Source organism: Vigna angularis, chromosome 2 (genome assembly GCF_016808095.1).
Source record: "Vigna angularis cultivar LongXiaoDou No.4 chromosome 2, ASM1680809v1, whole genome shotgun sequence".
Taxonomy (NCBI): domain Eukaryota; kingdom Viridiplantae; phylum Streptophyta; class Magnoliopsida; order Fabales; family Fabaceae; genus Vigna; species Vigna angularis.
In genome coordinates, this window is record NC_068971.1 from 47,041,170 (window position 1) to 47,053,522 (window position 12,353).

At 30.2% G+C, this 12,353-nt stretch overlaps 1 protein-coding gene across 2 annotated transcripts; it reads right to left on the bottom strand.

Annotated features, from left to right (window-relative positions):
- Positions 1 to 249: 249 nt before the first annotated feature.
- On the bottom strand, positions 250 to 7,866 carry LOC108329484 (anaphase-promoting complex subunit 2). 2 transcript variants are annotated; one of them, XM_017563703.2, is made up of 17 exons: positions 7,558 to 7,866; positions 7,397 to 7,489; positions 7,070 to 7,301; positions 6,202 to 6,494; positions 5,977 to 6,048; positions 5,001 to 5,245; positions 4,169 to 4,585; positions 3,869 to 4,070; positions 3,618 to 3,732; positions 3,423 to 3,508; positions 2,454 to 2,573; positions 2,243 to 2,331; positions 2,088 to 2,169; positions 1,586 to 1,774; positions 1,084 to 1,152; positions 807 to 976; positions 250 to 732 (listed from the first exon to the last, which is right to left on the bottom strand). In XM_017563703.2, the coding sequence occupies exons 1-16, from the start codon at positions 7,786 to 7,788 to the stop codon at positions 854 to 856; spliced, it is 2,658 nt and encodes an 885-aa protein (XP_017419192.1). In that variant the 5' UTR covers positions 7,789 to 7,866; the 3' UTR covers positions 250 to 732; positions 807 to 853. The 2 variants fall into 2 exon arrangements, with proteins under 2 accessions (XP_017419192.1, XP_017419191.1); XM_017563702.2 differs by having other exon boundaries at positions 250 to 976.
- Between the last annotated feature and the right edge of the window lie 4,487 nt (positions 7,867 to 12,353).

The following is a 12,353-nucleotide window of genomic DNA, read 5'->3' on the forward strand; positions in this document are numbered from 1 at the left end:
ACTGATGTCTCTTGGGTGAGTTAATAGAATGACAACAATTAAAATAAGATACGAGGTTTAAAGGTATAATATATCCTATACAATATATAAATATTCGTCAAAAAAAAACCCTAACAGATAACTTTGATCTCAACTACATTTTTTCTATTAAAAAGATTTTAATTAATAATTTGGGGTAGCAGACATACACTTACTCAGCTAGGTGGTTATGGTAATGATCTACTTGATTTAATGTGATTTTTCGTTAAGTATCTTACAATTTTGTTCAGGTTTACTCTATTATATAATGAGTTATGAAAAAAGTACCAAACAAATTAACTTACATTTGATGTAAACACTATAAAATATTGTTTCCTATTCGATTCATAATATCATCTAAACTTAAATTAGCACTAAATACTACAAATTTACATACCGGAAGGTGACTCGTTCAGAATAGATGATAATCGCAAAGGTGGAAGCTTTTGGAAAAGGTTCGCAAACCAAGGAGTAGCATATGTTGAAAGCTAATAACGTCTTCAAATCCACATCTCCTGGGGCAAAGATGATATTGATGTACTTGAATTTGCATTATCTAGCATATCTTGGATAGTGTTATCCCAACAACTTGATGAATGCTTCAGATTGGTACTACCATTGCATAACCAAAATAAAACTGACACAAATGACTAGCCAAAAGGATGCAGTTTCCTCAGGACAAACACAAAGATGCCACCAAGAATGGAGCTGAAGCTGTCGGTTCAGTAAATTCCAAATATAAAGTTATTCATGAACATTATGTATGGAAACACATGCAGAGATTTTACCCTTTTGCTCGTGACCAAAGGCATTTCATTTAAACTCTTTAATCAAACTACTTCTTTAGAAAGTACATTCCATCCCGAAGTTCTAACTTCTCCTCAGAAACCAGACCAGATAAAAAGCTTTGTAGTTGCTGGAGTGATTTGTCATATGGGGGATCAGCAATGCAAAACATCTGCAATACAATCATGTAATTAAATCTATCTGATCACAGATGCAAATACTTATATAGGCGTAAAACTGTTCTTTTTATCAGGAGTTATAAGTTAAAACCATTATTACCTTGAGAGTATTGTGAATTCGATCTAATGCCATGCTACCAAAGTTTGTGAGCATCCCCATGATAAATTTCTGCAAAGAAGCTTCATCAGTTAGATATCTTTTAATCTATGCATTGCACATCCTTTGTGTTTAAATGTCTCGAGATGAATAAATGAAAAGACATGTGCACCCCAGAAGCCGTCTTTGGCCAAAAAGTATTTTTTCATATTGGCAAAACTAGGAATAACAAGCTGATGATGAAGAAGAACTGTATTTATTTATTCAAGGAAAATCCATTCTCTAGAGTGTTTCTTCATTAAATATTTTCCCTGCCCTCATATTGATGAAGGCCTATTTGTTGTAAAAGATCGGTTTAAACATATATTAACCATCTAAGATTAAAATTTAAACAGCATACATTGCAAAGATTCTCAAGTCTAGGCAGTCAATTTTCTAAATATTGGATAGTTAAATTCAAGTGTAAGTCATAACTCTCAACTGACCATCACTTTATCCCACTTACCTCATATACAGTCATTTCCTTAAGAAGTTGATTTTCTACAGAAGCCACAGATCTGTCCTCCTCCTCGTCACCTCCTAGAAGATCTTGAGTACCAGCACTGGCTCCATTCTTACTTGTCTCAGCCATGTTTTCCACAATGTTGTATACATGGTCAGAGGAATCTTCCCCTTGCGACTCTGTAATGATCCCCTGGGTACAAAAAAGAAGCAAGAGTATTTAGTTTCAACTTCACTACTAAACTTCAGACTTCATGGTTTTAAAAGAGAAAATTCACAGCCATTAAATTGTTCACATTTGACCAGCAAGTCATGTCATCGGAAAACTATAATTATCATATGTAAATGAACTTCAGTGTTAAAGTAAAAAGTGTGATACCAAAAAGAAGTTAGTTAACTCAAAAGAGATAATATTCGTCCGCACAAAATAAATATAATCAGGCTGCAAAGTAGTGATACCAAAAAGAAGAACAAGAAAATTTGCAGAAGTGGTCCACCAGACCCACCTTGCTTATCCAGAAATTTATTCTCCGATTTAAAGCATCTGCGGGTATCCCAATAGCAGCTGCAAGGTTTTTAGCCGTCCAACTGAAAAAAGAAATACAATATAATATTACTACTACACAACAGACTAAAGGTATGCAAAGATTGCTAAGGATACCTTGGTTGATCTTGAAATTTCATAATGATAGATGCGTGAACAGGGGCTACTGTGAACTGCATCTCCCTATCTTGAAACTGCAACTCCAGCTGAACCATAGAAAATGGTAATATTTGGAGCAAATAGTAAAAGGTGAGAAAGGGGCATCATTATTCATCAAGTTCAAAAACTGTACCAAATATCCACAGACAGTAAATATAGAGCAACTAACCTTGATGGTTCCAAGACTTTTTTTCCACTGAAGCTTACGAGGAGTTTTGATTTCACTAAATCTCTTTGCATAATCAGATAGGAGACGGTCAACAGGTTCAGGCAGGTTAAGTGGCTCATCCTGTAAATCTCCTCAAAGTTAAAATAGTACAGACGCAGTTTTGCAGTATAGCAATGAAATCATTAAAAAAATCTAGATTGTCTTTTCTTTTTATGTTGAGAAAGGCTAGATTATGTTTCATTTATCAGCAGGTAACGTTTCAAGCTTAACACAACTCAATAAAACAAAAAATCATAGGCAAAGTTACCTGAACTTTCTAGACGAGAGAACTGAAACGTTATATCACAAATTTGAAATTGTTAACTGCTTGAAAATCAACACTAAAAAACTTGATTTTATTTATGTGCCTTTATTTTCTGATTTACCTTTTTAGAGAAAAAGTCATATATTTGCTTCAAAAAATTGTTACATAAGTGAGTAGTACATTTTCGTTTGGAGAATATAAATTTGCCTCAGCATAATGATGACAACAATGAAAAACAGTGACAATAGCAGGAAAGGTGGGATCGGAAAAAGGAATGTTTGATCATTTTTTATTTGCTTAAGATAAGATGAGGATAAACTATGTAAAAAACTGATTTGATTTACAAGTTAAGGCATTATGGAACAAAGGGACCAACATAATTCCTGCATCTCAAGCAGAAGTGATCCTTAAAATGAAATTAATTGAAAGAAATAATGAATGTACCCGTAGAAAGTGAAGAGTACATATATAGTAAAAAAATAATAATAATTGTATTGAACAATAAGTTTTGGCACTTTCTTCAGAGAAAAAAGCCTTATTGCTGAGCCTAAATATAATACACAATCTTATTGAGGAATAGATGTCGTGTGATGACATACATAAATCATTTATCTGCTCATTAACTAAAATTCAAAAGAATCAATAAAATAATTGTGAACACAAACCTGTATTGGAGGCCAGAAATTAGAAGATATGATAGTGGCAGAAATTACATCCATGGATATTATTGCACTGTCTCCCACTTCAACACCTGAGGGAGCATCGCCAATTCATTTGTGAAACAGAATTAAAGATAAATAATAGTTAAAATTGTTGCTGGCAATAATCACAAACATGGGAAATATGAACTTGGAAATTACTTGTCTGAGGTAGCTGACTTATGGTAGCTTTAATGTTACTGTTGGTTCGTTTTGAGCCAATTAGGTCATTGAGCATAATCTCACATTTCTGTAGGCTGCTCTCTCCAAAGTGTATCTGCAAAAACAAAAGGCATTAATAAATATCTAGATAGCAATACAAAACATGAATGAATACACACAAAATAATATATAATATTAACTCCACACCTACCAAACACCCAGGTTTCATGAGTTTTTATTTGAATAAATACCTTCAGGAGTTCTAGAGTACGTATCTCTGAATCAATATCATAATCTGACTTATTTAGAAGTTTTTCAGCAAGCATAGTTCGATATTCATGAACTAATTGATCTTTTGAACCAATTATGCCAACAATCATCCCAAGTATATCAACCTTCCTTTGGTTTCTGCTTCCCTTTAATGGATCTGCTTCCACAGGGTCAGGTTGCCATCTGCTTGGAAAAGGCAATTAAAAGAAAGGTCATTTTATAATATGGCAGGCATAAAAATAATTAAATACAACTGATCATCATCCAGAACACAGATATACCGCATGGCATTGATCCATGCTTGCCTATCATCACTGTTGAAATCATCATCAACACCAGCATTCTCTTGAATTTCTTCATCTCTGTTCAACTCTTCAAGAAGGCTATCTCCAGGATTCGCAGAGGAACTTGAATTTCCACCAGTTCCATCTGTCAGCATTGTTACTATGCACTTTATGGTATCCCTCCTTCCTCTTAAATAATCCCTTATGGGTTCACCAACTGCCTCAAGGAAAACACCTGCAGGATCTATTGTCCTAAGTGCTTTAATTGTTGAAACATATTGGTGTAATATATCATTGGTTGATGCACCTGCAGTAAGCAAGCGATATCGCAGTGCTGAAATAAATGATTCCACCAGCTTTGAATGTTGTCCAGTGTATTCAAGACACAATTTTAAGTCTTCAATTGCAGAAGAGCTTCAAAAATTAGTAGAGAGAAAGAAAATAAATTATCAGAAGACATGAACAAACAAGCCACAATCCAGCAAAGAATGAATTAGTTAAGACAAGCCAAATGGCACAAGTGCGAAATGTTGGAGCTTGAAAGTTATTCAAAACCAAGGCAAGCATGGAACTGCAAGAAGAAAGAGTTGATAATCTAAATTCTAGATTCATTGTTGTGACAAACAGAAACAACTTCATTTCTGAAAGAAAATGTTAAATCCTAGAACAATTGTCAATCTCTCTGCTATGACTCGAAGCTATAACCACAAATATATTTTAGGCAACTGTGTGATCTAGCCATTCAATTTGTTAAAAAAAAAAAGAAATAGGACAATTAATTTTCTAATAGATATCCCAGAAGAAATAAAGAGAACTATAAATAAGGTACCTCTCAGGATAATCAACAATTATCTCAAATAATTTAGCTATTCTTAAATCTTGCAGTGTTTCATATGCAAAATATTCCAGCCGCAACTTCCATCTCACTAGCCCTTCAGAGGGAGTATTAATTCCAGGACAGCATGAAGATGGTTGTGGTGCCAAAGGTGATTTCAAACCTGATGAAGTACTCTCATAACTAACTACATCACCAAGATAGACAAGAAGTGCGTGCAGAAATTGGAGAGGAACAGCCTGAATGAGACCAATTATCAGCATACCGTGTTAGAATTGAGGGTACATTTTTCCTAAATTGGCTACTATGGGTAGAAAGTATATTTTATATAAAGTACAGTGACAGTCAAACTTTCAGAAATATATAAATAGGGTCTCAAAATAAGTTATTCCATTAATGAGTTTGGAACTCGTATGCACTATGCAGATACTTTTTATCTACTAGACTTAAATGCATATGAACATTGATATTTTAGTAAAGCGGGTAAATTAGGTTGTTGTGAAAACTAATGATTGGCCAAAGCAAAGCATCATAATAAAATCTTATTTAATTGAATGTATAGATATGGTATATGTAATGAATTTAGTATATATCATGTATGGTATATATGTAAAGAATTTAGTATATATCATGAGGAAAGAAATCATGGTTATGTAAGAATTGAGATGCAACACGACTAATAAAGAAAAAAATGCTATCAAGAAAATAAGTGGAGTGAAACTTGTATGTGGCATAAAATTTTGACAAGACTGGATATAGGAAATGTTTTTTGCTGGTTGGGCATCCTTTGACCAGTCTCTTTTATCAATTCCCAACATCTAAAATGTACAACAACATTAATTATTACTATCTGATGCAAAAATTCACATTTATAATGTAATTAGAGTCAAAATTATGTGTCAATATAATTATAAAATAACAATTCAAAATTATAGCATAATTAGGATGGAATTCTATATGCACAACAAACCTGTATCCAGCTTTTAATAGATTGTAAAACAGAACTCCGATAATCATCACCAGCTACATCATTTACTTTTGCCTGCCATTCAGACAGGAGAAAGCCAAATGCCATCCAAAGATTAGGTTTACAAAGGGATATATAAGTGAAACAAAATGGTGAGAGCCAAATTGGTAAAATGAGATTCAGGAAAGCTGGAAAAGCCAGGACTTTGAATTTCAGAAACATCCTCACCTTCAGTAGTAAAAACATAGCAGAAGCATAAGCATCCTCCGCCATGGAAGTAAATCCAAGATTTCTAAGATCAAGAACAACCTTTCCAATGTTCTTCACCAGTCTACTGTTTTCCGAGAACCTATGGTCGTTATAGCACTCATCAACATCCATTTCACCAACCTTGTTGCATACTTTTCCTTTTTCATCTAAATCCATGCCATCCTTATTTTGAGATGCATCATCACAAAACTCTTCATCCATGATCGTACTTAACTCCTCCAGTTTTCTTTTAAAATACCAATGCAGTATAACTAAAAGTTGCAAACAGGAAAAAAACATACAAGGCAAAAAGGAAAGAAAGCAGTAAGCTCCTTAAAAAATATCAAATAGGAGAAAATGATACGAAGAGGAAACACAGTAACTGTATTTTTAATAAGCAGAGCTTTCAAGCAACTTAAATGTTCTCACAAACGTCAAAAAAAGGACGTGGCTTCTCTAAAGTGAGTAACTCGCTCACTTTTACAAGGTAAAGTAACAAATTTCAATCGTTGGTGGGTAAATATTACATGAAGAAATTTAACAAATCATGGATGTATTTGGAACATCGGCCATTATTTTTTTTTATCAATGACAGAGATTACTTATTTAATCATACTCAGTTACTTTAAAAGATCCAAATCACATAGATCAAGAGCTATAAAATATTGCATTAGGAACTAACCTATGTAAACCAGTATATTAGTGCTAACCATATCAAACTTTGATGTAAAAGAATACATATGGCGAAAACCACGAGATTAGTAAAAAAGCATTCATAATCAAAGCAATCAGTTTACTTAAACAAACCCTCGTTAACCTATTAAAAAGTAACAAACTGCAAACAAACCAGGGAAATGCCGAGGAAGTGTGGCCATAAGAACAGAAGAGACAATCCATTGATACTTAGAAGTAAGGTAACTTCTTTCTCCTTCAAAATCATGTTTATCCTCTAACATCTGGTCCTGGTAAGATTGCAAACCATGCACCAACATCAAAAGACACTTCTCCTGATACTGTTTCTCCAAAGTAACCTCTTCCAAAGCATTATACAACACACTCTGAATTTCATCCTCGTCAATCTGTTTCAACAATTCATAAAGCAGAAGTAAACACCAACCACAACGAAAAAAGAAAAAGAAAGAAAGAAGTGAAGTAAGGATAAAAACACACTAACATCAAGATCGTCATTCTTGTTCAAACCCGCAACATGAGAGTAGGGATCAAAATGGCGCCAAAATCTTGATGCCCCATTTCGTTCAAAAGTCTCCTGCAACCAAAATAGTCGATAAATTTTCAAACTTTGGACCACTGTCGGTGAAATAAATTGTTGGGTACCTCGAGGACTCGAAGAAAGTGGTCTTGAACGAGGGAATGGAGACGGTGTTTGCAGAGGGCGTGAACGTGAGAAACGAAGTCGGGAGCGACGGAGAGATCGCCGTTCCCGGTGAGAAGGGATTGCGTCGCGTCGCAGAAGCCATTGTAGCTGCCGATGATTTCGTGAAGAGAATCCTCAGATAGGGAATCCAAAATTGAAGGGTTGAAGAAACAAGAATTTAGTTCCTCCATAGACTGGACAATTATGAGTCAGTGAACTAAACTAAAAAATGCTCACTGACGCAAATTTTTTAAATTGAGACCACATAGAAGCAAAATTGAAGATGTTTTATACCATGTTTCGCTCTTTAAGTGGAATTATAATAAAAATGTAGTTGTTTTAACACAGTTTACATATTCTAAATTTTTCGTCCTAATTCTTCTTATTCGAAAATCTGATGAATTTTTTTTTAAATGTAGTCATCCTTCTCGTAAGTGTTGCTATGGGAAGATTAGTAACCAATAAATTTTACGTTCTAGGAAATTTAAATCTTAAAAATTGTGAATCTTAAAAATGAATAAGTTATAAAGTAAATAAAATATCCCCAAAAATGTTTATATAGTTTTTAAAATATGTATTACATTTATTAATAATACTTAGTTTATTGTCATTCTAAATGTTTTAATAAGTAAAATATCATGTTACTAAAGATTAAAAGTTATTAAGGGATTTTTAATTCTTTTAATAATAATAACCCGTTTGTGATATTGAAAAATCTAAAGAATTGTTAAAAAAAATTAGAAATAAAAACGAAAATCTATAATTTTATAAAAAATTTGTGTGTGTGTATATATATATATATATATATATAATTCTAAAATTCATAAATAATATTAGCTCAGTCGTTATAAGATTGAGAAATGAAGATTCTTAATCCATACTTATACATGAATGGAGGAGATTTATCTTTGATATCCACGATTATTTTTAATTTTATTCTTTAAAAAAAATTAAAATAATTACTCTACGCATTATTATGTTTAAATGACTGTGTATTTAAATTTTAATTATTTTTTATTTAACCTTTTTAAAAAACTTAACTATTTTTTAATTAAAAAATTCCTATAAAACATAAAAATATTAACACTAAAATTATAAAAATTATTTATATTTAATTTTATAATTATAATAATAACAATGAAAATAATGTTATTATGTGATGTATTTTCACTGGTTTTTCAATAATAAAAACCCAGTGCTACCCTTGAATTATTTTTAAAATTAAAACTGCTCATTATTATGTGGAAAAGCTTGTTCCAAAAATAAATAAATAGGTTAAGCATTGTTACATAATTGCATGAGGTAAAGAATCATGTAAAAATTAGGAAATTTTGAGATTGTTTCAGCAATTTTTTAACTTTTATAATGGAGAGGTGACGATGAAGAATTTATTGGATACTGGGATTTTACTCCCTGGTCTTTTCAATTTATCTTAAATTATATCAAATAAAAATCAAATATAGTCTGAAATAAAACAAAATTCATTTGTTTTTTTTAAATGAATATAAAAGCATGATAATAGATTTTCTTTTCCATATTATTTTCTACAAAAGCCTTGAGAAGTACGAAATGACGGTAAAGCCCAACAAGCAAGGTTATTGAGATTTGTATGCTATTTTTCAATGCTATAACAAAAAGTATAATAATAAAATAAAAGTGATACATCAAACTTTATTATTTTAACTATAGTATTAATATATAGTAAGTTCCCATTTGATTTGTAAAATAACATGATATAATACCCAAAGAATAAAATAAAAATGCGGTGTCCATTGTAACGATAATCAAGAGCCATGAATTAAACAAGCAAAATAGCAACACCTCAAACAAACATTAAATTTGGTAATTATAATTTTATCAGTAAAAAATTGAGTTAGCAAACAAACTCAAATCAATGAGTTAAATCAGACCTTATTTCTATTTAATGAGTGTAAATTTTTTGTTTCGTCCCATTTTTATTAAAAACATATATACTCCTCCTTATTTATCTATTTATTATCCAAAATATTAATTAAATATTTTTTATCAAAAAATAAAAGTTACAATACAAAAATATAATAAAATCAAATATTCAATGTCAAAATAATACGAATTTTTAATATTAAATACTAATACAAAAATTATAATTAAATAAATATAAATTAAAAATATTAAATGATAATTAAATAAGTGTTAAATAAAAATAATCAAACACGTATTCTAAGTACATTAAAAAGTTAAAAATCGAATAAAGTATATAAATTTTTGAAATTAAGTAAGAAATTAAAAATATTTTTAAAAAAATAGTACTCATGTTTATATCTATATTTAATCAATATGAAAATTTACTGTGAAAATTTACTGTGAAAATTTAAATGGTTTCATTTGTGATGGTTATCAGATATGTGTTCCAGCAAATACAAATTTGGCTGGCTTCCTTTCTTGTCGGAGTTGTACATGGTAATTGCCCACTTAGTATTCGAATTATTTCCAACTTGAAAACACCAACCAAATTCTCCCTTGTGAAGTAAACAAACTGTGGGTCACAAAACATGTAGTGGTCAAGTCTACATGCATTTATTAACCCAGTTGAAAATTATAAAACAATGAAGTTAGCTTCAATTATTATATCCTGAGAGGTTTTTCAATTTTGTTACTGTAAAAATTAGATTTTAAACCAAATTTAAGCTTTGTAATACGCTATTTCATATGAGATTTTTAATAAGTTTTTATCATGTCGAGTTAATATGTTATTAGATATTAATGAATAATGTGATAGTAAACATGGCGAGTTATATATATAATTATTGAATGTGATTAGATATTAATTAGATTTAATGAGTAATATGATAGTAAACAAACTTTGCTCAGATAAATTTGAATTTATACTTTTGATATCATATTATGAAAGTTTAACTCAATCTTATTTTACAAAATTAATGTGTAAAACAAGGTTTGCATATACTTATGTATTATAAATTCTTCTTATCACTAGTTAATGTAACTAATTTGAACTATATTATATTATATTGAAAAAAAAACTAATCTATTTTTACCAAAACTTAAATAAACTATTTTCTAGTTCAGTTTTGAAAAACTGAACTTATCTCATTTTCAATACAGTTAATTGTCTCATAACTGTGGTTTTTCCATTTCTTCCTCATTTCCAATTATTCCTAAAATGTTGCCCTAGCTGTCCTAGCTCAATGCAACGTTGCATACTATGACCCTAGTTTTGTTCTGTATGTGTCATTAATTGGGTTTTGGTGGAAAAGGTGTTTGGTTGATGAGTTTGCCTAAAGCAGAGAATTCTAAGTTCGTGTAGATGAGATGATATTTGTGTGGATGAATTATTTTATTATTCTTTGTTTCTACCAAATTAATATTATTGTGGCGTATATTAATTAATTCTGGGAATTTTACTTTATCATGCTTTATTTTCTTCTGCAGTTTTTTGGTTTTATGTCTTTCAGAAGAGTTTAGTGTTGATGTGTTGTCATGGGCTAATTGAACCTGGACTGTAGTTAATTGAACTGCATTATAGTAAACTAAAAACTAGTTAACTGAACTGTACTGCAGTATAATTGAACTAGAAAATAGTTCAGTTCAGCTACTCTGACTATTTTTTTTAGTTCAGTGCAGTTTTTCTGAACGGTTTATAGTTAACTATAATTTTTTATAATACAGTGCAGTATAGTGTACTTTGCCCATCCCTACTTCTAACACATATTTCTCACGCCAGGGTATATACATATCAAATGTAGTACATAGCATTAATGAGTGATTTGATAGCGGACTGAAAAATAGACTCATCGAACAATAAACTTCGTTAAGATAGACTCTAACCCATAACTCTTATACTATGTTAAGAAATCAACTTTAAGCTTAATTAAACCTTGTAAAATTGACTTATAAAGAAAGTTTACCTACTTTTATATATATATATATATATATATATATATATATATATATATATATATATATATATATATATATATATATATATATATATATATATATATATATATATATATATATATTAATTTTGTTTCATTTTTAGTCAATATAAAATATAAAAATTATCCAAACCCCAAATTATGGTCATCATTTTGCAAAACAAATAAAATAGTTTATGTGAAGTGAAACTTTATGCAAAGATGAATTATCAATGTTTTGTATTCCAATTTTTTTATCCAATTGTAAAATATAACTACTCTTAAATCACATAAAAATGTGTTATATATAGGTTTTGCAATTGAATGAATATGAAGATAATGTTGTAATTGTGTTATTAAAATAAATAGAAAGATTTAGATGTTCATGGTTGACAAAAGAAAAGGAGTAGTTAAGTTAATTCAAAGAAAGTATATAATATACCAAAATGTAGCATCCTAATTTTCATAGTATTTCATTATCATAGGATTCATCACATCTTCAATAATACAAATAGTTAACTTAAAGAAAGTATATAAAATGTTATTACAGATATCCAAATATAATTTATAATAGTAAAATATACACAATATATTGGCTACTAAGAAATATTACATTGAACCAAAAGTGTAATAAGATCTTTCAAAAACAAATGAAATTGAAACCAAACGTCTTATTTTACACCTCATTCCATCTCCTTCTAGCATCAGCTCACCATAAACATCCTTCTTTGCTCCTACCATTAAGGTGACCATAAATAAAAAGAAACAAAACAAACAAACACATAGAATAAAGGGTAAGTTAACATACAAAAAGATTCTTCATACAATAAAATACAAAAGTT